The 25,406-nt window shown below is 55.2% G+C and overlaps 2 protein-coding genes and 1 long non-coding RNA gene across 3 annotated transcripts in view; 2 read left to right on the top strand and 1 right to left on the bottom strand.

Moving 5' to 3' along the window:
- Positions 1-14,767: 14,767 nt before the first annotated feature.
- LOC125961104 (uncharacterized) lies at positions 14,768-17,523 on the bottom strand. The gene is made up of 3 exons (XR_007471422.1): positions 17,462-17,523; positions 15,273-15,492; positions 14,768-14,852 (listed from the first exon to the last, which is right to left on the bottom strand). It is a non-coding gene; the product is annotated as an uncharacterized LOC125961104 (long non-coding RNA).
- The window catches only part of SLC6A17 (solute carrier family 6 member 17), an 82,593-nt gene continuing 73,226 nt past the window's right edge, over positions 16,040-25,406 (top strand). Inside the window, exon 1 of the mRNA XM_033434910.2 lies at positions 16,040-16,053. The gene's annotated coding sequence lies outside the window, so the exon portion shown is untranslated. The remainder of the gene's footprint in view (positions 16,054-25,406) is intronic.
- UBL4B (ubiquitin like 4B) lies at positions 17,652-18,648 on the top strand. The gene has a single exon (XM_004263284.3). The coding sequence runs from the start codon at positions 17,741-17,743 to the stop codon at positions 18,239-18,241; it is 501 nt and encodes a 166-aa protein (XP_004263332.1). The 5' UTR covers positions 17,652-17,740; the 3' UTR covers positions 18,242-18,648.

Genomic DNA, 25,406 nt, shown 5'->3' with positions numbered 1-25,406 from the left:
GACCTGTCCATCACCTTCTGGGGTCCCCTGGCTGGACTCCCACACTGCCACCCTGTACTCACGTGGCTAGAATCCCCCTCAGACCTATAGCGGACTCCCCTGCTCCAGCCCCATCTAACGCCTGCTCAGAACTCACCGACTTCACAATCCCTAGCCTCCCCGCTCCCGGGGCCCTTCCCCGAGTGTCAGCAGCAATTTCCTGGCAGGCCTGGTGACAGTAGCCTGAGCCAGCCCAGGGGAAACCCAATGCCATGGTGTCAGCAGCGGGTGTCCCTTGGTGTCTGGGGAATGGGGCTGAGACTGTGCAGAGCTGAGCCGCCCGAGGGGGTGGAAGGGCTACGACCACCCTGCCCCCACGGCTCCCTGTTCCTTCCATACTCAGTGCAGGCATCTGTGCCCACTTGCCCTGCACCCAAGGACCCTGGCAAAGGCACCTCTTTCCTGCTTCACAACTGGATCAGGGCTAAAAAGTCACCCACACGCTGGAGACAGTGCCTGGGGTGACAGTGCCTGGCTCTGGGCTGGCACACGTCCTTTCTAATCTTGCTCCGCATTCAGAGAGATGGCTGCATCCCAGGCCCCATGGATGGCCAAGTCCATGCCTTCTGCCTCTGCTTTTATCTTGTTGCTGGGTCTGTGCATGACACCCACCTTTTCTGTTGTCCAGAATTCTCGTTAGGGGAGGACTGGGTCTCCTCTCTCCTCCGTATCCCCCTCAGGTCAGTAGAGTTATTTTCCGAGGACCGGTCCTTGAGTGTGGAGACTGCTCGTATTTTGTTTAGTCTAATTGCCTCTTAACACACTTGGATACTTATGAATTCTTCTATTCTAAAGTTAACTGATGTGGCACTACTGTATGCTCCGTTTTCCTGGATCATGTGTGCGTCCCCTGCCCTTGGCACAGAGCAGGGGCTAAGTGGAGGCTGGCTGCATTGGACTAGATCCACTTGACCTACAGAGGGGTGGGGAGACTCACGGTGGAAGGACGGCTCTCAGCCTGGTCCCAGCCTGGCGGGGCTGGGAGATGCATCCAAAGGCGTGGGCCAGTGGGCATTCATTTGGTTTGGACCTAAGTCTTGGCTACTGTCCGGTTAAGCTCTTGTCTCATGGCCAGCAGACCCTTGGTTGTTGTTACTAGAACTTCTCTCATGTGGGCTGACTGAACAGGTGCCTCTCCCCGACCCCCTTCAGGCCTCTGCCCGGAGCAGAGCTGCAGACTCAGTGCTTGAGACTGGCCAGTCTCTTTCCCGGGAGCTCAGTCACCCTTCACGGAGCTGTGGAATGTTGCCCATGGGATTCATCTTAGAGGTTGCCTGAAAGTCCTGTCTCCTCCTCTGTCTCTTCCTCCACAAGAGGAAACTGAGGCTGAAAGTGCAGTAATTTGCTCAGGCTTGCCCAGCCATTTGAGATTCTATGGCCCAGATCTCCCCACCCGAAGTCCCTGCTGACCCAGGCTGTAATATGTCCCATGCTCCACGTGTATTAAGCACTCGCAGCGCGCAGAGGTCTGAACTGTGCCTCAGGCTAGGTAAGAATGTCTCCAAATAAAATAATAACAGTTGTTCCCAAACTTGTGGATTTTATGGACCAATTAAAAATTAAGGGGATGGACATAGGTTTGACAATTATAATTTTGCCAAGAATAGGTTTTCTAGAAGTCCTACTTTCATCATGTTTTGTCACAAGAAAGAAGAATATTTTAAATCAGAAAAGAGACGCTATTTCAAATTTAAAAGCTGACTGAATGTTACCATATACAGAATTCATTATCGATTTTTCTCTTTCACCTCTGACTGGTAAAAGCATCATCGTGGACAAAAGCCCTTCCTTGGACCTGAATTAGAAGACCCAGTTCTGTCCCAAGGAGCCCATGCTTTGGTCTAAGGGGGGGTGGGGATTGGCCCAGAGGTCCAGCTATCACCTCATAGTCGCCTCCGGGCAAGGGTGGCCCAAAGTGTTGGAGTGTGACTGGGGCATGGGCAGAGCCAGTCCAGGCCTTTCTCCTGGTGCTCGGAAGGCCGGGGAGCAGGAGGGGTCTGGGAAGGGCCTCTGGGGGTTCTGCCCTTAACTGTCTGATGTTATTGTTTCCATCTGGAGGCTTTGACCTGAGAACTAGCCGAGGCCGTTCCATTCATGGGGGTTGGAGCACTGGCTAGATATCCCGAGCCTTCGGTGATTGTACCAGCTTCTTCTCTCCTAGGCTGTGTGACCTTGGACCAGTCCCTGAACCTGTCTGGGCCGCTTTCCTTGGCTCACAGGGCAAATGTGAGGATAGCCACTCGGATAGCAAGTGTACAGCTGTGTAGCCACAGGAGCTTTTTAAAAAGCATTTGCTCCAGGATCCCAGAGCACCCACTGGCTCGACTTCCGAGCCCTTCCTCTACACCGCACAGCCTCCAGGTCTTCATCAAACCTGAAATCTGCCCAGTTATGGCATTATTTTTCCAGCCTCTTGCTCCTTCAGGCCTTGATTCCCTCAACCTGACCCTGACACCTCGCAATTTCCACTGGGTTCTGCGTGTTTGACTCACCATCAGCACCTGTCCCCTCTGGTGCTGGCACCTCTGGCATGAAGCTTGAGTCCAGACACCATTGCTCAGACTCTGTGGTGGCCCCTGGCAGGGGTTTTTCCTGTCATTGGGTGGTGGAGACCACGGTTGACCCTCCCTCACCTCTTTCCCATCATCCCTCATTCCAAGGGCCAGGAGGAAGCCTCTTCTCTGGAAAAAACGGCTCCCCGTTGGCTCTTCTGGGCTCCAGGGGGCTCCCCCAGCCTCACAGCATCCTCCCTTCCTGCCTCACACCAGTGCCAGCACGGGAACTGTAGGCTGCCAGCCCTCTGCACTCTTCGGGAAAACCTGTGTCTTTCCCCCCCCTCCTTCCTATCCTTTTCATCCTCCCTCAGCCCCCAGCCCCCTGGCCCCCCAGGTCCTCTCCCTCTCAGCCCTTATCTGCCCCAGCATCTGACCTGCAGATGCACTCACTGCTCGGCGTGCTCCTGACCCTGGGATGGCATCACCGCCCAGCCTGCCTGCCCCGGGGCCAGCTCCGGCCTGCTCTCCTTCCCTTTAAAAGCCCCCATGTCTTGAAGCTGATTAAAACAAACACAGCTCGTATTTTTGTTCTTAATCCAATTGTGCGCTGGGCTAGGGTCGGGGAGGGAGGATAGGATGACAAAAGCACATTCCTCGCCATGCCAGGGGGGGAGAGCCAGACCAGGTACCCGCCAAGAAGTCCCCAGCAGCTGGGGAGGCCATGCGTCCAAGTGGGGTGCTGTCCAGCAATAGTGGATGGACCCCTCCCTGAGCAGGATTCAGCTGCTGCTCCCCGGGCAGGTCAGGAGGAGGGACAAGTTCTCCAGGCCTTCCCAGAAGGGGAACGAGAGGCCCTTCTGGGAGCAGAGTGGCCAGCTGGGGGGCAGGGGCTCCAAATAGAGGCCTTTATTCTCTCTAGTCTGGAAATGAGACATAATCCTCTTGTCTCAGCCGACCCCTGTGACATCCCTGCTCAGCACTTGGCCTTGGAGTTCCTCAGGACACACAGACCCAGACACACACTGTGGACACCTTCCCCTGCTAGGCTAGGCCCATAGGCCCCTAAGGACTCTGTTACTGTCTGCGCCAGAGATGATGCCTCCATCACCCTGAATTTCCTGATGAAGGGACCACTTGCTGTAGAGCATGGAGAGGAGAGAGGGCCCAGTGATGGTGCAGATGGTGCGTACAGAGTCCGGAGGCCAGGTGCCCGGGCTTGAATCTTACTCTGCTGCTTACTAGTTACACAGGCAAGTTATTTCATCTCTTTGCACTTCAGTTTCATCATTTGTAAAACGGGGTAGTAACAGCAGTACCTACCTCCTAGGGGTGTGAGCTGGGAACACAAACACAAACACTCAGCCCTGTACTGTATACTATACTAAATATACCATCTGTATTTGGCATATACTATACTGTATTCTGGTACTCTACCATATACCACTACCATAAGAAATCTTGATCATCGTTATTATTGAAGGCAGGTGGAGGTAATCCTAGATCAGTCATCTAATAGCTGTGTGGTTCTAAGCAAATCATGCCTGTTCTCTGAGCCTCAGTTTGACACCTGTAAAATGGGAACAGACTCAACCTCAGAGAATGATGGTGAAGTTTAAACGTAATAATAACCACAAAAGTGCTGTTTATTGAATCTTAAAAATTATGTGATTTCGTTGTTAAATGAGACCTTAAGGGACAGTCTTGTCCAAGAGAGGAGGGAATAAGATGGGTAGATCAAATAAAAAGGATAGAAAGGGAAAGAGGAGAAAGAAAAGGTAAATACAAAGTGGAAGGGTCCAGAGAATGAGCATAGGGGTGAGACTAATGAAAAGGAAAGGGGGAGAATGAGGAGGGAGAGGAAAAACTAACAACAGCCGCTCCAGAAATAGCAGAGAAGGAGCTTGATAGAGAAGACAGTCAAGAAAGGAGGGGCAGTGAGCAGGATGGAGAGGGGACACAGGCAGGCCTCAGTGAGGGGTCTCGGGGTCTGCCTTGGGAGCCTGGAGGGCTGGGCTTCCTCCTTGGCTGAGGTCTCCAGGCAGGAGAAGCAGGGAGACCCCGGGAGCAGGTGGAGACCCTGGCCGCTTCTTCCTCTCCACCAGGCTTCTGTCAGCTCCCAGGCTGCCCCACCCCATCCCCACTGCCTATGCACTGAGCCAGAGAGATCTCTGCACCGAGTAGGATCAGAGGCCCAGGTGGGGAAAACTCTCCTGGGCTCTTCTGTGAGGCTGCTGGGGTGAAGCTCTAGCTCTACGTTGGAGAGATGCTTAATCATCTTTCCCCCAAATCCTTAGATGTCTATAGCTTCAGTCTTTCAGGGCTAAACAAGATCTTAAAAATCAATGGTTTGAATGCTAGTGTGAACAGCTCACCTGCCTGGCCAACTCCAGAATGGGCTGAATACCTCTTAGGATAAGGCCCTCCCTGTCCTTCAGAGGAGTTTGCTGGGCCCCTTCCAAGACTGACCCACAGTTACTGTGACTGCAAATCAGTCAGTTGATCAATACCAACTTTGTGCGACCTTAGTTTGAGCCCCATGTGAAGGACAGAGGGGCCAATCAGAGGGCCACTCTGGCGCATTGAGGGTGGGTGACCAGCTTGGCTTTGCTGAGGCATCCTCGCCTCCCAGGTTCAGGGCTGTCTCATTCTCCTTCCCTGCCCCATGGTCACTTGCCTTGGGCTGTGACAATTGCCCACACCACAGCTAGAAACCACGATGCATCAGTAGGTCAGGGAGAGGAGGACTAGAAATGGCCCGTAAAAGTCTCGGGCTCCCCATAAATGCAGAGCAGGGCTTTGAAAGCCCAAAGCACTTTTATGTGCTAGTTAAAGGGCCTTCCTGTTGTGTCGCCAGGATTTACAGGGAGGTGGGTGGGGGAATGGGGTGAGGTGAGGCCAAGTACAGCCTCCACTGACTGACACTCCCCAGGCTTTTCAGAGCTGCAACCCTCTGGGCCCCAGAGGAGAAGGGAGGAAGTGGAGGGCTTAGCGACTTCTCAGCTGTCACACTCCATTTACCAAGCCGGCGCTGTGAGGCTCTTCCTCGGTTCTTTGAGATCCTGAACCAGCTCGCTGGGGCAGTGGTGACCAAGGCAGGGACATATTCCAGGCCGGCAATGCCCACAGCCAGGGGGAAGGAAGCCCTGGAAACATAGGCAGGGGCCAGGCTATCCGTGTGGTTTTCAAACACGTAGCAGTAGGACAATCCAAATGGCTCCATTTGGAGAGTTTGTTCCATGGCCCATCTTGCCATGCCCTGCGTCTGATGCCAGCATTAAGGGATCATGGGGAGAGCGCTGGGCATCTGCCCCCATCTCAACTCTGTGAGTTAGGGGTGCCCATCCATCAACCTGTCTCCACAGGGCACCCTGTAGGAATGCGACGTCCATGAATTTCAACTTCAAAAAATAAAAATACAAAAGGGAAAAAAGGCCCCATAAAGTGAGTGTGCTATTCTGGCCACTGTCCCTCGTGGAATGAGGAGTTTACTTTCCTCTCTGGGAGAGCTGAGAAGGACCCTCCCTGACCCGTGTGGAGGCGCACGCCGCCCCTCTCTGTTCTTCCACAGCATCCTGTGCTCACACCCCTACGCGGATGCCAGCATCATGTAGAGACCCGGTGTGTTCCGAAGGAAAGAACCAAAGAGTCTGGCCACCCCTGGAGCCAGGCGTTGTGCCGGGTGATTCACTCACATCGTCCCGTTTCTACCTCCCGCTGCCCTGCCCAGGAGACACCAGCATCCTCCGCATTTTATAGTTCAGGACAGAGAACTAGCATTTGCCAAAGCTCTTGTTTATCAGACCCTTTTGAGAAACAGTACATTCATTCTCCCCTTCAATCTTCCCGGCCTCCCAGCTGAATAGTATCAACCTCATGTGTATATGAGGAAACTGAGGCCCATAGAAGTTCAATGAGGCAGGGAAGGTCCAGGTGGGTAGTGCCCATCCCAGAGCTCTTTCCCCCTTACCTTTGTTTCATTTGAGCTGTAAGTCTCTCGCTCAGAGGCCAGGGCGCGGGGGCGGGGAGAAGAGCCCTGCTGATGTCTAAGGTGTCTCAGCCTTTGGCTCTCAGGCCTGACTTGTTTTTGTCTTTCTAACAGCCCCATTCCCTGGCTCTAGCTGCCCTCTCCTGGATCGCTTCGTCCCTCCTTGGGAGCAGCGGCCAGAGCACATTCAGCCTCCTGGGCTTGGGGCCCTGGAGCCCTGTACCCAGGCAGGGGGATTTCTGCATTGACTTCGCTCTGACTCCTGTCCCTGGCCTGCTGGCCCCAGGTGCCCATTGTGGCCTCAGGCCTCTGGCATTCTTCCCTGACGCTGCAGCTCCCCTCTGCTTCTCTGTGACCCTATTGAGTTTCCCCAGGTCTGGCCAACCAAACACTGCCATATGGGGGAGAGTTACATTTCCTGTATATGTGTCAAAATATCTGAGAGGATGTGAAATAGATCAGACATGTATAAAAATAAACTTTTACGGGGTGGCTGACTACTCCCCTCCAGGGGGAACCAGCGATTCACTCTTCATCTGGGGCCCAGAAGCTTGGCTGGGGCCTTGGGGACCATTCCCCACACCCAGCTCCCCGTGGCTGTCCTCCCTCACTTCCTTGAGCTGGGCTTCAGCTCCTCTCCTGGAAGGCATTCTCCCAGGGGTCCACGGGCATGGAAACCCCTCCAAAATAGGGCTGAAAATAGCAAGTTACCTCTCTGGTCCCAGTTTCTTGATAGGGGTAGCAGGTCTTGTTCTTTGAGCTCCCCTTTCTCTCTGGCAACCTATGATTCTACCACGCAGGGGTCCCCAGGCTAGGCCACAGCAGGACCGTCTCATCACCTCTTCTACTGAGCAGAACACAAGGATTACATCTCAGTTGTTCTTTTCCTGTTGCATTAGGCTGAGGCCTGGTGGACCCGAGTGCAGGGGTCTTTCTGTCCTGGCACCCCTGCTTGAGTTTACCATGAAGGCTTGTCAAGGGCATCTGCTTGTCAAGGTCATCTGCGTCTCCATCTTCCTGCTTCTGGCTAACTGGGTCGATTAAACAGGGCTTGTTCTCTTTATTGCTAAAAGTTTACACGAAGCAGCATCCCAGTTTCATATCAGAAATTTCTCCCTAAATGTTACCTTAACTCCTTCTGAACCCAGATCCCCTTTTACCCTTCTCCCCAGCCATGAGCTGGAGAGGGTGCACTGTGGTTTTGGACAGCTCAGGTGATTCCTGCACTGACCACTCTGTGACCCGCTCAAGCAGCTGGGTGAGGAGAGCCGATCTGCCAACCCACGGGATTCCCACCAGACCCTGTTCTTGGGCCATTGGTTCCTGCCTGGCAAAGAACCCAGCTCGGTCGCTTCTGCCTTTCCTCAGCTAAGGGGCCAGAGGGCCTCAGGGCTGAAGACCAGATCCCCAGTGCCTAAGCTTAGTCAGAAGCCATAGGCCAGGGCCCTGTTTCCATTTCCCCACAACTCTCCAGTCTGGAGCCTTCCTCTTCTTGTCTTGCCTCCCACACCCCTCTTCCTGGCCCCAGGGCTGTCACTGCAGACACACCACTCCTGACACACACTGGCGTCTGACGGGCAGCTGCCATCCTGCCAGGAAGCTGGTGTCCAGAGGTAGGGCTGCAGGACCAGTTCTCAGCCTCTGTTCAGCCTGGCCCTACCATCACCCAGCCACCTGCCCGCTGCCTCCCAGGCCTCTTTTGAGCACCTTGTGTCCAAACCAACTGAAAATGCCAGACACAGCCTCAAGCCATCAGTTACTGAATCTGAGGTATAGAGTTCTGCTGGGTGGGAAGACACAGGTATATTAAGGGTGTCAATGGGGGACAGTATTTTGGAGAGGCCAAGGGAGGGGCAGGGCTGACAGCTGGCTCGTGGCTCCCTGGACATTCTCTACTTCTCTCCAAGGCAAAGGGCCCCTGCCACCCTCGGATCTGGTCCTGCTGCTGTGTGCTCCCTGCCTGACCCTGAGTCCTGCTATCCCCGACACTTAACTCTTAATCAGTCCCCTGTGAATGAGAATAATGGGTTGACTTGTCTAGGAGTCCCAGGAGCATTTGTTAGGAAATGGACTTAATGTCCAAAATGTCCAGGGTGATATTCTTACAGCTGAGAAGCTCTTGAGCCCATGTTGGTGACCCTGGGAAGGCCATCAGCTGGGATCTCAGGCTGCTGGTCTCTTGGGATTCCATACCAGGACTGACTCAGTTGAAGAAATTCTGATATCTCCTAGGAAGGGTGAGGCAGCTCCTGACTGGGCCCGAGATTTTCCATTGGTTCATACGGCCCATGCTGCTGCCTGGAACATTCAACCAGCTGTTGGTTGGATTAGAAGTTTTCCCTCTTGCTTTTGGCTACGGCCTTTGGTTAGTACTGCCAGCTGGAAGAGCAGGAAGTCAACCACTACAGGATCAACAGTCTGCCCAGCCCAGTGCCCCACCTGCCAGCTGGATGTCCTTGTAGTTGTCCAAGCCCAAGTCAAATCCAAGTTCACTAGCTCCTTTGTCAGCTGTAATTCGGTCCCTCTTCTCCTGACAGACGCCTGCCTGCCAGGTAATTCAGTGCCCCCAAGCCCAGCCTCACCTGGTCTGTTCCCAGCTTTCTTTCCTCTTTTCTCTCTGGACCTCCATTTTGGTCCCAGCGTCTTTGGGGCAACCGTCTTGTGGCTGGTTACATGCCGTTTTCCCTGGCAGGAGACTGCCTTTCAATCAATTCAGGGAAGGGGGCTGGTGGGCAACAATCTCAACCAAGGGCTGGCCTGAGCATCCTTAGGTCAACAGCCAGACTGAGATGGTGGAACAAGCTGCCCTGTTGGAGGACCAGCCTTGGCATCTCACCAGGAGCGGCAAGGGGCCCCTTTGGTCCTGCAGAGTCAGTGTGGCAGCATAGGATGGCCACTGACTTCTCCATCCAGACCCAGTGGTGGACTCGCAGACCAGCAAGAGCAGGAGTTTGTTCAGGGCAGGGCTCTGTGGGCACCTCCTCTGTCCTCAGTTTTAATGCATCATGTTTGATCTTTGCTGCATGGTGGAGGGTTCCTGCCACTCTGATTGATGACACAGATCTTCAAAGAGCAGTCATCCCTGGAGGGAGGGGAGGATTAATCAAAGCTGTTCCCAGGGCGGTACCCGCCAATGCTAGGCCCTCCAGAACCACTCTGGCCCTCAGTTGGATCTATGGACCCAGCTACCACCCTTCTGCCTGACCCAGGAGCCCCTTTGCTTCTCCATTTAATCTGGCTTAGATGTGAATAAATCTTTCTTATTGCTGCATCCAAGACAAAACTATAGATTTTTTTTCTTTTTTAGGAAGTGAAGGGGGAAATAGAACTCAGGAACTGAAGGACACATGATGGGCTGCAGAGCGTCAGTCCTAATGGAACCAGAATCTGCCCCATAATGCTCCACGTGGCCTGGCATATCAGGCCCTCCCTCAGCCGCCAGGACCCTGTAGCTATCCCCACTCCCCGGCCCCAAGTGAGGAAGGCAGTTTCCTATTTCGCCGCACACATCCCTCCCCAGATCTCTGACACTATCTGATCGTTTGCTGCTCACAGCCTCCCGGAGGACTTTAAATTAAAGTTGGCCTGGAACAAGGCTTTTCACAGTTAGCCCCCCCCATGCTGCCCTGATGGATGTTGGGAAGCTGGTGATGGCTGGTTCTGCCTTAGCTTTCTTCCCAGAGCCTCATGCCTGTCCCTTTTTCTAGGACAGAAGAAAACTGCTTCTCTCCCTCTCACCTGCCCCTCTGGTGCCCCACCTGCCAAGTCGGAGTCCAGCCCGAGCCCCACCTTTTGCCCCTGCTAGATTTGCAGAGCGGAGATTACTCCTCACCGTCTAGCGCAAACGTCTGGCACGGATTTAGTGTGTGAGGAATGTTTGTGGAACGCAGGCGCGGATGCAGCATGAATAACCAGCCCTGGCTCAGGCAGCGGAGCACCCCCCTCACTCCCAGGGCCCACTGATGGTTCCTTCTCCGAGGAGTCATCTTGCTGACTTCTGAGGGTTTATAATACACCCCTTTAAAGTTCAGAGCACATGTAGTATGTTTAAATGAACGTCAGATACCGTGGCTGCAGGCTGAAGCAGACTATCTTTTATCATCTGAAATCACGCAGCCCCGGGGTGCAGATGGGCTGAGAGGACACCCAGTGTGGATCACGGTTGAAGCACCCCCAACTGAGATGACAGGCCACCAGCCGCGCCGTGGGTAGCGTCTCCACCAGGGCCCACCGGGGAAGGCCCTGGGGAGGAGGGAACTCCCTCTCGGCAGCAGTGCCGGGTGGGTGTTCCTGCAGCCCTGGTAGAGCACAAAGATGGCGTGGGAAAGAAAGCCTCTTTGCAGATCCTAGCTTAGGTTGGCGGCGTGTGTGTGTGTGTGTGTGTGTGTGTGTGTGTGTGTGTGAGCTGGGGGCTGCTCCTTTGGGGCTCCTACGTGCACTGCAGGGATTTAGGGTGAGACGTGGATAATTCAGAGAAGTTTTAGCTGCAGCGAACACTTGTATGAAGGTGACTGGCCCCTGCCTGGTTATCCTGCCCCATCTCTCACCCCCGCCCACCATGCTCCACCTACACTGAGTCCCACACTCTTACACATGGGCTTGTGCATGCTGGACCTTCAGCCAGGGTGCCCTTCTTGCCTTTTTCATGGAGGCAAGCTCCTGCTTCTCCTTCAGACCCACCCAGGTCCCTCCCTGGTGAAGCTTTCCTGGCCTGACCCCCGCCTCCTCTTGGAGCTGGGAGTTCCTTCCCCTCCGTTGTCAAGATAATGCCCGGTGCTAAAATGACAGGTTTATGTGTATGTGTCCCCCACACAGGGACGTGTCTTTCTATCCTTTCTTCCTGCCTCAGCACCTGGCCCAGTGCCCAGCTCAGGGTGGGCACTGACGTCTGTGCTCAGAGCATGGCTGCCTGGAGCATGACCCGTGAGGGTCGGGGAGCAGGGAGGACGGGCAGTCTGTGGGAGGATGGGGCTCATCTCCAGATGAGGCTCTGGGCCCAGTCCCAGTCCTGTGTGCCCAGGCCCCAAGGGGGCGGAGGCCCTAGACCCACTCCTTTGGGGCTGCTGGAGCCGCCCAGGGAGGTCACCAGTGACATCTAGTGGTCACACAGCAGGCTGCAGCCCCACACGGTTTTCCAGAAGGTGTGAGTCTGAGTAGCATGTGTCTGCTCTGGGCTGGGCTTCTGAGCGGTTCCCAGCCAAGGGCCAGCAGGCCAGCAGGGCAGGGCAGGACCTAGGTGGTTGGGTGCAAGGACTGAGGCCTGGAGAGAGGCTGGGCAACCCTCAGTCAGAGACTGCAGTCCACGTCCGCTGGGCTCCGAGGCCCCCTGCCATCTCCCTCCCTCCTGCTCCAGTTCCCTCTCCCTGCCCGCCCAGGCTCGGGCCCATCTGCCTCGGCCTCAGCCCCTTAGGACCATGTCGGGGGGGTTTTGAGGTCCCCCCTGGAGCAGCCACAGACCCACTTTGGTACAGCTGCTGAGACAACCAGTGCCAGCCAGTGGATGAGGGACGAACGATGGGCCTCATTTAGCTACCAAACGCCTACCCTGGAGGGCGCCCAGGGTAGGGGCCACCTAAAGAGCTGCCTGCCCTGTCCTGGGCCAGCCCTCACTGGCCTGCACAGAGCAGCTCTGGGAGACCCCTACTCGAAGGGGCAGGAGGTCCCTGGTCACAGCTACAGGCGGTGGTACAGGCTGAATGGGGTTTGAGCAGCGCGGTGGCGGACCTGAGGGCGGCCTTTGCAGCAGGGCTGTGTCGGGGGCTTGCCCGTGTCCCACCTGCCTGCCGCTCAGCGCTCTCTCCTGCAGGCCTCGCGGAGCGCGCCCTGTGTGCTCAGGAAGTGCTGGACGGGGGGCTGCCGTCGGGGGAAGGAGGCATGGGGTGCCGGAACCAGGATTTCAGGCTTTCCACTCCCGGACTCCACTTTCTCTGCCAAAGTTTTCCCGTGAACCATTTCCAGACTATAAGGAGAGGGGAAGAAGGATGCTGTTCTCAGCAGGGAGGCCTGCAGAGGTATTTATTGTCCTTTTTTTGCAGTAACAATTCCTTCCTGTTTCTTCTGCTCCCCCTCTTTCCTTTTCTGGCACAAGTGTCCTTTTGTACCTTCTCCCTGCTGCCTCTGTGTGGTTCCTCCGCCCTGCCCCTCACTCCTACCCCCTTCCTCGAATCCCTCCGGACTTCTCCCCTTTCTAAGCATCTCCTGTGCTCAGCCCTCTTGTTCTCCACCCCTCTCCCCTCTCCGCTGTTTCTGTGGCTCCATCTGTCTTTCTTCTGCTTGCTTTGTCTCCATCCCCGTTTCTCAGTGTCTCTTAGTCCCCCTCCACTCAGCCTTTCCTCCGCCCCCCCACCCCCGCCTCCCCTGGAAGGTCAGTTTGACATTATTAAAGTGTCATAATAACTTGATAACTTGCCCAGGGAGTGAGGTGGGCAGAAGCATAGCATACCTTTCTCATGAGCCTTTTGCAGGGCACCCCTGCCACCAGCTGTCAGCCAGCATCTCTCGGCCCCTTCCTCCCTTGGCCTGCTAGGTCTGCAGAGGCTGCTCTGTCCGCCTACCTGTGCCAGCAGGAGAGCTCAGCCCACCTGTGGGGAATCACACTTGGGCATGTATCTTCATGCCACAGGGTCTTCCTTGACAGTTGAGGGTGAGAGCTCACATTTCCAAGTTTTTATAAATACACACTGAATGTCTTTATGGGTCAGACACTGTGCTAAGGTCCTGGGGGCATGACCTGCCTCTTGTGACCTTTACAAGAGAGGAGAGGCGTTAGACAGGGGACACAAATGAGACGCAAGGAGCAGGCTGCTCAAGGCGGCCCCAGCCTGGCAGCTGGACCCATGGCTCTTATCCTACAGAGTTCAAGCCCTTTGGATACCAATGTCCAGGAGTCCTGCCAAGGGCTCCAGGCACGTAAGGGTTCACAGACCTGTCCCAAAGCACCCTCCCCCTGCCCACTCTTCCCCTCTTGCAGACTTTGTGCTGGTTTCACAGTGACACAATTGCATTTATAGTTGTTTGTGAGAGGGGTTGGGACACACCACTGACCAACGTTCTCTCTGTACACGTTTGTTCCTTTCCCTCAAGTCGCAAAACCCACTCATTCCCATTAATCTTCCCCCCTAATTACGGCAATCATTGTCTGATTGCCTGTTCTGATTACACAGCTACATTTTCTCATGCTAACTGCATAATGAAGACAAGCAATTGCATGGGAAAAAGTTATGAAATTTCCAAGCTCCAAATACAATTTGAGGGCCCAGCAACGTGCCTCCACTGTCCCCCTTGGGCAATGGGGGCTCCAACACAGAGGCAGAAGTCAGTGGTGACCATCTCTCAGCTTCCGGGGACACTGCTAATTCTAAAGCTTCTGTCCTCATGGCCCACTAACACACTGAGGCTCTCCAGACCAGGAAGCCTGATTTGGAAAGTGTGACCCAGCATCTGTGGCCCTTGAAACCCCTGTCGCAGAGGTGCCAGCCTGCAAGTGGCCACTAGCCTTGGGGAGATGGAGCCTGAGCTGTAGTCTTACCTGCTTCTACAGGCCCAGGCCCCAACATTTTTCCCCCAGTGGCTGCCAGTGTCCCGGGCAGAGGCATCTAGGAGGGCAGGCTGAGGCAGGTGGCCGGTTCTCATCTTCCTCCAAGCTCAGGACTCTGGCCCCTGTCACTTTCCCGAGATGTCCCATAGCCTGGGAGAGAGATTGCAGGCCACTCCCCTCCCCAGTTCACCTTCCTTTCATCTCCTGCAGAAGACGACTCAAACCTTGGCCCCCAGGAAGCCTTCCTATGTTAGCTGTGCTCAGGGTGTCTCCCACCAAAGCTCCCCTCCCTCCGATCCTGTCCATCCCACGGTCTGTCCACCACAGGGTCCTCCCATCCGGGGGCTGGGAACTCCCAGATGGCCGAGGAGAAACCTCACCCACCCTTTGCTCCCTCAGCACAGACAGACGCTCTGCCATCACGGAGTCCATGGGGGCCATCACACACTGTATGTACATCTGCAAACTCTATCTTATTCCAAATGCACCAAGGGAGGTGGCTATTTAAAGAATACTATAGAAGATCCTTGGGTAAAGACTGGAATCACTTTCTGATTTCTTTTCTATGTAATTTCAGATTGTCGTCTCTCTAGGGAAGAAGGAGAGGCTGCAGGCAGGTTCATAGCCTTCCACAGCCTGCCGTACTGGACACCGCATCCTCCTGCATGGCTCGGCCTGTCTAAATTTTGTCTTCATTCAGCAAACATGCATGCGAGGCCTTCTGTGTACCAGGCTCTGTGTGCTGGAGGCAGGGGGTACGAAGACAGATGAAGCCTCTTCCTGCCCCTGCGAGTCACTGAGGGAGACACAGACACATATGGGTGCATCAATACGGGGAGCATTCAAGGCCGGTAACTGTTGCACAGAGAGAAGTGGGATTACTTCCACCCAGGACTGGGGAAAGCAGGGAAGTCTTCATGGAGGAGGTAGGTTTTTTTTTTTTTTTTAACATCTTTACTAGAGTATAATTGCTTTACAATGGTGTGTTAGTTTCTGCTGTATAACAAAGTGAATCAGCTATACATATACGTATATCCCCATATCTCCTCCCTCTTGCGTCTCCCTCCCTCCCACCCTCCCTATCCCACCCCTCTAGGTGGTCACAAAGCACCGAGCTGATCTCCCTGTGCTATGCGGCTGCTTCCCACTAGCTATCTATTTTACGTTTGGTAGTGTATATACGTCCATGCCACTCTCTCACTTCGTCCCAGCTTACCCTTCCCCCTCCTGTGTCCTCAAGTCCATTCTCTACATCTGCTTCCTTATGAGGAAGGAGTTTTTAACCAGCGTTTTGAAGGATGAGTTGAAGAGTTCAAATGAAACAGGCAAGTTGAAGCAAAGGCGGGTTGACGTGGCTGGAGTGGAGGATGCAGTGTGAGGAAGGCTGGGTGGAAGCAGAGCCAGGTCGTGACGCCCTGGGATGCCAGGCTGAGGAGCTAGTTTTGATTCCAAAAGCAAAAGGATGAAACCTGATGGTGCCACTCGCAGGAGTGCCACCCAGTCAGCTGCCCCTTCCCTGCCTCCCTCCTCGCCTCCTCTCCCCGACCAAAGGAGCCCTCTTATTTTTTCTGTCCACCCCTCCTCTGCATCTCCACTGACCCCAACCCAGTTCAGACGGTCACTGTCCTCCAGCCTGTGGCTCGGAACTCATAGTACATCTCCTCCTTCCAGTCCCACCCCCTTGGGGCCATTCATTCTTGGGGGAGATTCCTGACTTTTGAGCTTAGTTTGTTTATGGACTAGAATTTGGTCACCTGCCAAGAGTGAGAACATGGGGTTAGGAGGAGAGGGGAGGGCTGCTGAGTTTGTGGCCTCCGTGGGTGTTTTCTTCCGCTGCCCAAGGCTGCCAGAGCCTTGGGCAGGAGCGACCAGGGCGGGGAATCGGCCCAGGGCTATGGAAGGGCAAAGCCTGGAAAGTCCAGGGACGTTGGCAACCGTGTCAATCAAGTGTAGCCCCGGCTGGAGCAAAAGGAAGGAAAGGAGGAGGGAGAGAGGAGGTGAGGAAAGAAGTAGGTGCTTGCCGAGCGCAGCCCTGGAGCATGGAGGGCTGGGGGGAGGTGAAGGCGTCCCTGACAGTATCCCACCACCAGCTGTGGACATCAGCCAGGCCTTCACGCTCACTCATTTCCAAAATGAGGTGATCACCTTCCTCACGCGCTGAAATGTGCCAGCAGTTACAAAGGGCTTGGCCCAGGAGAGCTAAAAGTTGAACTGAAAACTCCCAAGGCAGCGGCAGTGGCTGACACCACGGAGGCCCCATCATGCCCCTTCCTTACTGGCCTTGGAGCCCTGGGCGCCTGCACCGTGCCTGGCACACAGGGGGCACTGAGCAGGCTCTGCGGGAGGCAGGACTCGGTAGCGGCAAAGACGTGAGCTCTGCTGCCTGCCGGCTGTGTGAGCCCAGCCCCATTGTCTCCTCTGACAGGTGGAGGAAAGGACAGTACCCGCCCCGGAGGTTGGGAGGGGTGGCTAAGGCCATGCCCGTGCTGCGGACCCTGCTGGTGGCCCAGCCTGAGCCCCTCAGTGCTCCCGTTCTTTAAGATGGGCTCTGGTGGATTCATTTCAGCAAAAGGGGCTGGGCCGGAGTGGGGTTAGTTGACTTTGGAATTCAAAGGTCATGAGGGATTTTTTAAGTTCTAGCGTTTTGTCTTGTTTCATAGCTACTAGCTTGAAAGCTATGTCTAGCTTCATAGCTACTTATTTGTCCTGGCGTCTCCCTCGGGTTGTCCCATTCTTTTGGATGAGTAGGTTTTAACTGGGACAAGAGAGAATTATTTTTGAGTGGGGGATGGGGGGGAATGGGGAGAGCTGAAGGTGCTGCCAGCACCTGCAAGTCTCTGCCCAAAGGTCTTCTCTGGTCATGGGAGCCTGCTCTGCACGCATTCAGACCACAAGTGCCAAGGAGTTAGTACCCCACTGACCAAAGGCAGGACCGAGAACACACGGATCCAGCCTCTTTGCTTCCCCGGCAGCATGGCAGGTGTATTCCACGAGGCCTCCCAGAGCGCCTGGCGGGACTGAGGGTGACCGCAAAGGCAATCTGCTCACTGATGCAATGGGGGCTGCCCCACCCCCCATCGACTTGCTTTCTTGCCCACCTACTGGCACATCCTGGGGTCACCTGCCAACTAAATACATGCACGGGAATCCCTGTCTTTGTGTCTGGGAAACCCAATCCAAGAGAGCGTGTCAAGTGCGTGCTAGAAAGACACTTGATAAATTAGGGCAGAAAGTATCTACTGTGATATGATCTCTCCCCAGGAACAGGTCCGGCAGAAAGGGCACCCAACATATAGTGCTGAATGAGTCAATATGGACATGTTTCCTTCTGCCACCCTGTCCTTTGGGCCCTCCCATTCCCCCTCCTGCTCTCCTTTCTCCTAGCCCTATGTTTTCTTTCCTGACCCTCCTTTTCTCCTCTTCTCTTCTCCTTTCTCCTCTCATGGAGGAAGGATGTTCTGTGTCCCAAATCCCCCTCTGACTTCCCTGACATCCCGCTCTGCAAATGAGCCTTCTGGCAGGCAGCATTGTGACATCACCGTGCATTGGCCAATGGCTGTCTTCCTGGGCCGGGCCCTCCTGGGACCACCGTTGATAAGGAGAAGCCACCTTCTCCTGCAGAGCCCCTTAACCCTCAGGACAGCCGCTGGAGCATGAATCCCTCCTGATTCCGCCATCGGCCCGATGTTCCTCACGGTCCAGCTGCTCCTGGGCCAGAGATGTAACCTGAAGGTGTTGGGGCGAGAGAGTGTGGCCATGCTGAAGAAGCTGGTGTCCGAGCAGCTGCGGGTGCCCGAGGAGCAGCGGCACCTGCTCTTCCACGGCCAGCTTCTGGCGGATGACAAGCATCTCTCCGACTACTGCATTGGGCCCAATGTCTCCACCAATGTCATGGTGCGGCCCCTGGAGAAGACGGTGCCCGAGGAGGCCCACCAGCCCCAGCCCCTGTGGCACCATCTGGGCCAGGTCCTAACCAAACACTTTGGGCCCCAGGACACCGAGGCAGTGCTGCAGCTGCTGAGGCGGGAGCACAAGGAACGCCTGCAGAGGATAAGCCTGGGGGAGCTGGAGCAGCTGGCGCGCCACCTCCTGAGCAAGGAGCCGCTCACGGAGCCCACGGGGGAGAGGGAGCCTGAGGCTCAGAGACCCGGAGACAAGGAGGAAGAGGAGGAGGCCAAGCAGTAAACCGGCCATCCTACTCGTTTGCACGCTCAAATTCGCCCAGCCTCATCTTTAAGTGCTCCCTGGTGACTCCCCACTAGTTCCTTCTGATGTACGTTCATCTTCACCCCTTTCTGAAATTTCAAAGTAACTGGAGGGATTTTGGACCCCTCTCTCCTCTCTTGGGCCTGTGGTTTCCCCTCTGAAACACAGAATGATCCCCTCCCCATCACCATCCCCTAGAAGGGGCTCTGATCGCTCCATGGGCAGCCTGAAAGGGGGCGCTCAAAGGCTGCTTCCCCCTTGTAGGCTGGGCACTGCCTCCTGGGCAGCTGTATGCCCAGCAGCAAGCCAGGCTGTCAGCACACCTCCGTGGCTCTAAACAGACCCTCTTTCTCCTTGGGGACAGAAAGACAGATAATGTGAGTTCCTTTCTTCCATCCCCAGGCCATGGCGCCCACCCCCCAGGCCTCCTGACAGCCAGGGGTGGAGAAGTACCAGGTAGCTGTCCCTTGCCCTTTGGGTGAGGCTCTCCCTGCTGTCTGCCTGCTTGTGCTTCCACAGTTTAAGGGGCAGGGGCAGGGACAGCAGAGGTAGGAGTCGGGGGAGAGCACCTACTGTGTGCCAGGCCTGGAGCTCTCAGGGAGACACACACAGACCAGGAAGAGCAGGAAGCTTAGGCAGAAAAGGCGGTTGCATCGTCACACATTCACCGTGGCCAGTGTGAACGGAGCCGTGCCCCCAACCTCTCCCTGCCCCACGTCTCATCAATCACCAGGTCTCACTGAGCACCCCCCATTTCCCGCCCACCACTGCCCAGGCTTCCCGGGAGCAAAACTGGTACCAGCCGGGATCCTTGCCCTCCCAGAGCGTGCAGCCTAGATGGAGAGAGAGGTCATAAATGTGACAAGTAAAGCAGCAACATAAAACCAGAGTACAGCCTGCGTGACTAAATGCCCAGGCGCCAGCTGCAGCCTTGCAGGGCCCTGGGCTCAGTGTGGAGGGGCCAGTGCCCATAGACCACAGGAAAGCCAGGCGCCCTTCTCTGCTCTCGGTGTGAGAGAATGGCCCTTGCCAAGGGCTGAGGAGCCCCTACACCCCGTGTGTGAGGGGGCAGGGAACTCACTGAGAGCCTGGTCCCCCGAAGTCCCAGAAGTGCTGTGACCGCGGTCGGTCCATCCTGGGGGATGGAGATAGAAGGAAGGGGATGAAGACACAGTCTAGAAAGGAACAAGCAGCGCCCAGGTCCCTGGGAGGCATCCTGTCCTTGGCCTATGGGGCCCCGCATCCTATTAACTGGGGCGCGTTGTAATAGTATTTACTCCCCCCCAGGTGTTTGTGAGGGTGAGGCGTGAAGACTCGACAGTGAAGAGCGGGGTGGGGCAGTGGCAGTGGCAGGGAGAGACTCCTGAAGCCGTGTCTCTGCCTCCATTGGGGCTGGTCCTGCTCTCAGGTCCCCCCGCCTCCACAGGAGAGACCTCCTGACGGGTCTTCGAGTGTGTTCGTGCTGGGGCTGTACCATCTACCAAGGGGGACGAGCCTATTATTTTTACATTAGGAAAACTAATAGCCCATTTCCCGGGAAATCTGTGAGTGATAAAAATAAGTGGGCCGTTTTATTCCTTTTGCTGAGAGAGAAGCTGACACAAGGGATGGGGAAGCCTTTGTTGTCTCTGGTTAGCGGGAGTGTCAGGGCTTGCTGGGAGCAGCTACCTCCACTGCTCGTCCCGACGTTGCAGGGGAGGGTGACTCCAGGCCCAAAATGGGGGGAAGGAGAGTTGTTCCGCCCTTCTGTGCCCGTGATTGCCTCTCACTACTGACTCCACCCTTCCCGGGGGGGCCCTGCGCCTGACCCTCCCCACAAAAGCTGAGCCTGGGGGAGGCTGCACCGCCACATGGAACTGAGCAAGGACTTGCCTCCGTCTGTTCCCCCTCCCAGGGATATTTTACTCAATGCTGTGTTTCTCGCTGCGGGGTGACAGGCTTTGTCCCCTAATGGATGAATTTACAGGTATGACGGAATATTGGGAGGCTGGGGGCAGAGTGGCCCCTCATACTCCAGCAATGGGTTAGAATCCTACTCTGTGTGGAGAGCCCTAGCTCCTGGACTGCCTGCCCTGGGGATCCTTCCCTGTCCCTGTTTCACCTTATTTCAAAGGCGAATTGAAACCTGTGCCAGCAACCCCCCTGTCCCCTCCTCTGCCCCACCACGTGAAGGATGGTGGGAATGGGGGGGCACTCTTTTTAAACTGCAGTCTTGGGCATGTAGCTCTGCCACTTAGTTCACCACAGCACCTCTCTCCTGCCATGAAAGGACACAAGGTCGCTAAAGGTAACAACCTTGCTCAAGTAGGAGGCATCTTAGGATGGCTACCACATCCAGGTTTCCAGCTTTGCGTTCTTAGCCACAGAGAAGTCTGGCCTCTCCTCCTAGCTCCTTCTTGCAACACTGCAGGCCAGCACCCTTGGTCCCCTGGTCCCTGGCGAAATCATCTTTCTGAGAGAAGCAGACACAGCACTCTAGTTTGTGTGCTATTTCATAAGTCCTTTATTCTTTGATGAATAAAGATTGACGGTGATCCTACTTTGTGCCAGGCTTTGTGCTAGGGACTTAGGTTGTGGACAAGAAGCCCTATCTCCCTGAGAAGGCCGTTTAGAGAGAAGTGCACCCCCTGCTGTCCCTTGCTGCATAGTGCAGCAGAGGGGCCTTGGGAAGCCCAGCCACAGCCCAGGCTAGAGATCTGGGGATGTGTGGAGAGCTCACTGCATGGTTTTTACCCATAGCCCTGAAGGATGGGGCAGGGAATGGTCTGTCAGGATGAAAATTCTGGTAGATGTTGGAGAAGGAGAGAGCTTACAAGGTCCAGGGGTTCCAGAGACTCTGATGCCTGATGCTGCAGTTAGAAGCAAATCACAGGTCCTGCCCAAGTTCAGAGGGAGGGGATCTCACAAAGGCCCAGACGCCAGCGAAGGATAGGAAGGCGGGTAGTTAAAGGGCCCCTGAGGGACTTTTCCTGACACCCAGGGGTCCACACGGCACACTTGGAGCACTGTCGCCTGGCTCAGCACACCCAGCATCCGACCTGGCTGGGCGTCCCATGACACCCCGAGTCACATGACGTACCACAGCTGCACACCCACAAACACAGACACCCAACACCTCACACCCATGGGGTGGGGTCTATAGTGGCAGAGCCAGGTTTGCAGAAATGAGCTCTAGGTTCTGTGCCACTTGCAGTGTCTGGGTCCACACCTGGCCTTTTGGGGTCCAGGCTGCTGGAGCCCAGGCAGTCCAGCCAGAAGATCCCTCACAGCAAATGTAAGGACAGAAAGGGGAGACTTTGCAGGGCCAAGCCCAGGAATTGTTGGGGCTGTAGGAAGAGGTGGCCTGGACCAACTTTGCTCTGTTTAAGTGATACATCGTAGTCAGGACCCGAGCGCTCATAGGACACGTGGGAACAGGGAGATGGACATGCGGGCGCACACACTTGTGTGTTGGCTGGCGGTTGGGCCTTGCAAGGGTGCTGCACGTGCATGCCGGCATCAGCCCATGTATGTCCGAGGGCAGAGACTCCCTTCTCTGTGTGAACTCTCCAAGGTGGCGAGCTTGCTTCCCGTCTTGGCCCCAGCCTGGATCACTCTCTTTGTGCTCTGAGCTGGGCCTGGGTGGCTGCCAGCCTGTGGCAGGGGACTGGCAGGAGGGCAGGTTGCCCTGTGCTCAGATCCAGCTGCAGAGCCAGCTGTTGCTGGTGGAGACGGCTGAGACGAGAAAGCTGCAAAGCCGGGTCCCAGGCCCCCGGAGCAGATGGTGCTCCCGGTGGCTGCCTCGCCCCACTCCTCCCTCTCGGGGCACCTTCCTCCTCTCCTTGTCCTTTCTGCTTTTCTTCCTGTACTTCTTCTCCACCCTTTCCCTCCTGTTCTCTCTGACCATGTTTGGGGCTGAGTTGGCTGCATAGTGTGGGCATCTGGGCACTTCCTTTGAGCTCTTTCTCTAATCCTTCTGTCTCTTTCCACCCACCCCTGCCCACCTTCCCTTTCCTCCCATTCCTTGCATCTGTAGTTGCCCTTCTATTAAACCCCACCAGCTCTTCTCCCTGTCCTCCTAGTGTCCTCTCTCTTGTATTCTTGTATTTGCAGACTCACCCAGTAGGCAGGCGTGGACGAGGACCCAGAACCCACTGCCTTTGATGATGTCCCATCCTCCACCCCACCTGCACACTCGTGCAACACTAATTCATAGGCACAGCTCTCCAGCCCGGTGCTCGAGAATGATAGGAAATGGCCTCATGGTACGCATGCACGTTTTTTGGCTGATATAAACCCCGACACAGACACACACCCAGAGAAAGGGCACAGGTATCTGCACACAGACGGTTGCCACAAACAGCCTTGCTCACAGATGGACGTGCCTCCGGGAGGGTGGCACTGCCCAGGCAGTGCTGGCCAAGGTGGCAGGCTGCCCTCTCGCAGGCACTGCGGCCAGCAGGTTGGGTGCTGGGTCCCTGTGCTCCCTCTCATGGCTCTGCCTGGGCCAATCCAGCTGCACTGGCACCCTCATTCTCGTTCAGCTCTTGCGGTCCCTATTGTCTCCCACTGGGGGGCTTCGTGGCTCCTCTGGGCTCCAGGGCTGTAAATCCCCGTCTGGAAAGGACTGCAAGCCAGGGAGCCAGCAGGAAGCCCAAGCCCCCAGGGTGGCTCCTACCTGCCTGCCCGCCGCTGCCTCTGACAGTGTTTCCCATCACAGTGATTTAAGGGCTCCCTGGCAGCCTTTAGCGGCTCCCCCTGCCCTCGTAGAAGGGTGATAAATCTGAGGTAACTACTGTTGGTTGCTGGCCATAAACCCGTCACGGCCCACTGTAGTGGGGCTAGGCCTGCCCGCGAGGCCTGCCCAAGTTGGCCTCGTCAGCCAGCCGCCCTTGGAGAAGTCCCAGGGCACCCGTGCCTGGGACGTTATTTATGAGCCGCAGACCCCAGGATCAAAGCTGCTGTCCATCAGAAAGGGCCGGGGGGAGGCCCTCGGAGCCCCCCTGCCCGACCCCTCCTCTCATCCAGACAACCTCAGGCCACTGCCGCTACTTAAACTTGAATGACCACACGTTGGAGAAAGCCTCAGTCCTTTCAGTCCTCCCCTGGGCCCCCTTCCACGTTATTTCCCTGACCAACTCCAAGTGCACCCCCGTTACACACACACACACACACACACACACACACACACACACACACACACACACATACACACAGGAACAGGGACCCCGAAGAGGCTTTGGTGACAGAATTGGGGCGACAGAGTGGGCTTTAGCCTGAATGGCCGTCTTTCCTGACCACTGCTGCCCCTCCCTCCAGCGCAGCCTGGCTGAAAGGAGAAGAGTGTCGGGGTGCTCAGACCGCAGGACATTGTCCAAGTGGCCCTGTCGCTGACATCACCAGGCAGAGGGGTTTAAGGAGGATGCATTTTCATCCTACGCAAAGTGAGACATCTTTCTATAGCCTCTACCATCTCTCTGCGCTGCCTTATTTCCCGGGGCCATCTTAGCCCCAGACACCCTTCATCTGTGCCGTGAGTCTGGCAGCCCATGAGGAGAGGGAGGTGGCTGGCGAGAGAGAACAGTGTGAAAGCTGGAATCTGAAGATTTGGGATTGAGTCTTGAGATACTGCTTAACTGGGAGATTTCGTTCCTTGGTCTGACTCATCTGTGCAGTGCCCTCCTTGTGGGGTGGTTAAGAGCACCCAACGTATGCGAAAGTGTTTTATAAACCCTAAAGCGCTGTGCAGCGTTAAGGCTTCTTCTGCTCCCCCCACCCCACATTGATTTCTACTGCAGTCAGCAGAATGCGCTCTGACCAGTTCACACCTAAAGGGATTTATTGCATGGAGAGGGGTGGCTTACAGGATCCCTGGGAGGGCCAAGGGACCAGGCTTGGACACTTAGCCAGGAGCACTGCAGCCAAGAGAGACACCCAGACTGCCACCCCACCTGCCACTTGGTTCCTCGGGTTCCAGGGAGGAGAACCCAGAGTCCCCAACCATGGGTGCCCCCAGGGACTCTGCTGCCTCCAGCCCCACCCTGAAGAGCTGCCTCTTCTTACCTGGCTCACTTCTACCTACAAGTTCCATGTGAGTGGTCTGCCTGGGAGAAGCCAGGCTGTGATGAAACCTTAGCTGAAAGAGAGTCTTGGAAATGTGGTTTTTGACTTTCCAACAAGCTAGATGGGAGGGGTTGGTCTGTGGGAAATTTTATGGAACAAATGACCCATTTTTTTCAACAGGAAGAAAAAAATAAAAAGAGAGAGAGAAAGAGGAAGGGAAATGTATAGATTAAAGGAAACTTAGATGTATCAACTAATTGCAGTGTATAGAGTTATTTGGATCCTGATTTGAACAAACTGTTAAAAGACAAAAGGCAAGACAATGGGGAAGTATGAACATTGACTGAATATTTGACGATATTAAGGAATTAGTGTTAACTTCTAAAATGTGAGATAATATTATCGTGGTAATGTTTTTAAAAGTCACCTTTTAGAGAAGTACGCTGAAGTACTTCTGGGTGAAATGTTCTATTAGATTTGCTTCAGAACAATCCAGTGAATTGGGACAGAGGAAGTTCCTGAAGTGACAATGATAGGGGGATGACTGTAGAAACTGGGTGCATGAGGGTTGATCATGCAACTCTATTTTTGTGTTGGTTTGAAATTTTTCACAATGAAAGTTTATTTTAGAGGTTTATCTCAGCAGCTGCCACGTTGCTGAAGCCTTGCCTTCCACAGACACCTTATTGTGGAGACCCCAGAGTGATAGCAGTAGCTGTTTCACCAGGAAACCGTCCACCGCTAAAATCCTGTCTTCTGATGCTAACCAGCTCTCTGTTTTCTGGAAATGCAACTCGTTCAGAAACCAGTCCCAGATTCTCATATCCTCGAGGGTTTCTTGCTTGGAATCTCTTCCAATACCAGTCTGGGAGAACAGATTCCACTCTGGCTGATTTAAGCAGAAAGGAATTTATAAGAGGACATTAGGTAGTTTATAGAACCTTGGAGAGGGCCAAGGCATCACAGAGCCAGGAGAATTCCCCCGAGCATCCCACGGGGCTGCTCTGGTGGAGACGCAGCTCTGCTGCCCTCTACCCAGGGAGCAGGCTCTGGAAACCTCCCACAGCTCACCCAGGAGGCTTCACCTTCCCTGGCCCAGCTG

This window comes from Orcinus orca, chromosome 1 (genome assembly GCF_937001465.1).
Source record: "Orcinus orca chromosome 1, mOrcOrc1.1, whole genome shotgun sequence".
NCBI lineage: Eukaryota > Metazoa > Chordata > Mammalia > Artiodactyla > Delphinidae > Orcinus > Orcinus orca.
Note: the sequence above shows the minus strand (reverse complement) of the source record. Positions and strands in the feature narration are given on the sequence as shown.

Excerpts from the sequence above, each read along its gene's own strand:
- UBL4B (XM_004263284.3), top strand. The coding sequence starts at position 17,741 with ATGTTCCTCACGGTCCAGCTGCTCCTGGGCCAGAGATGTAACCTGAAG.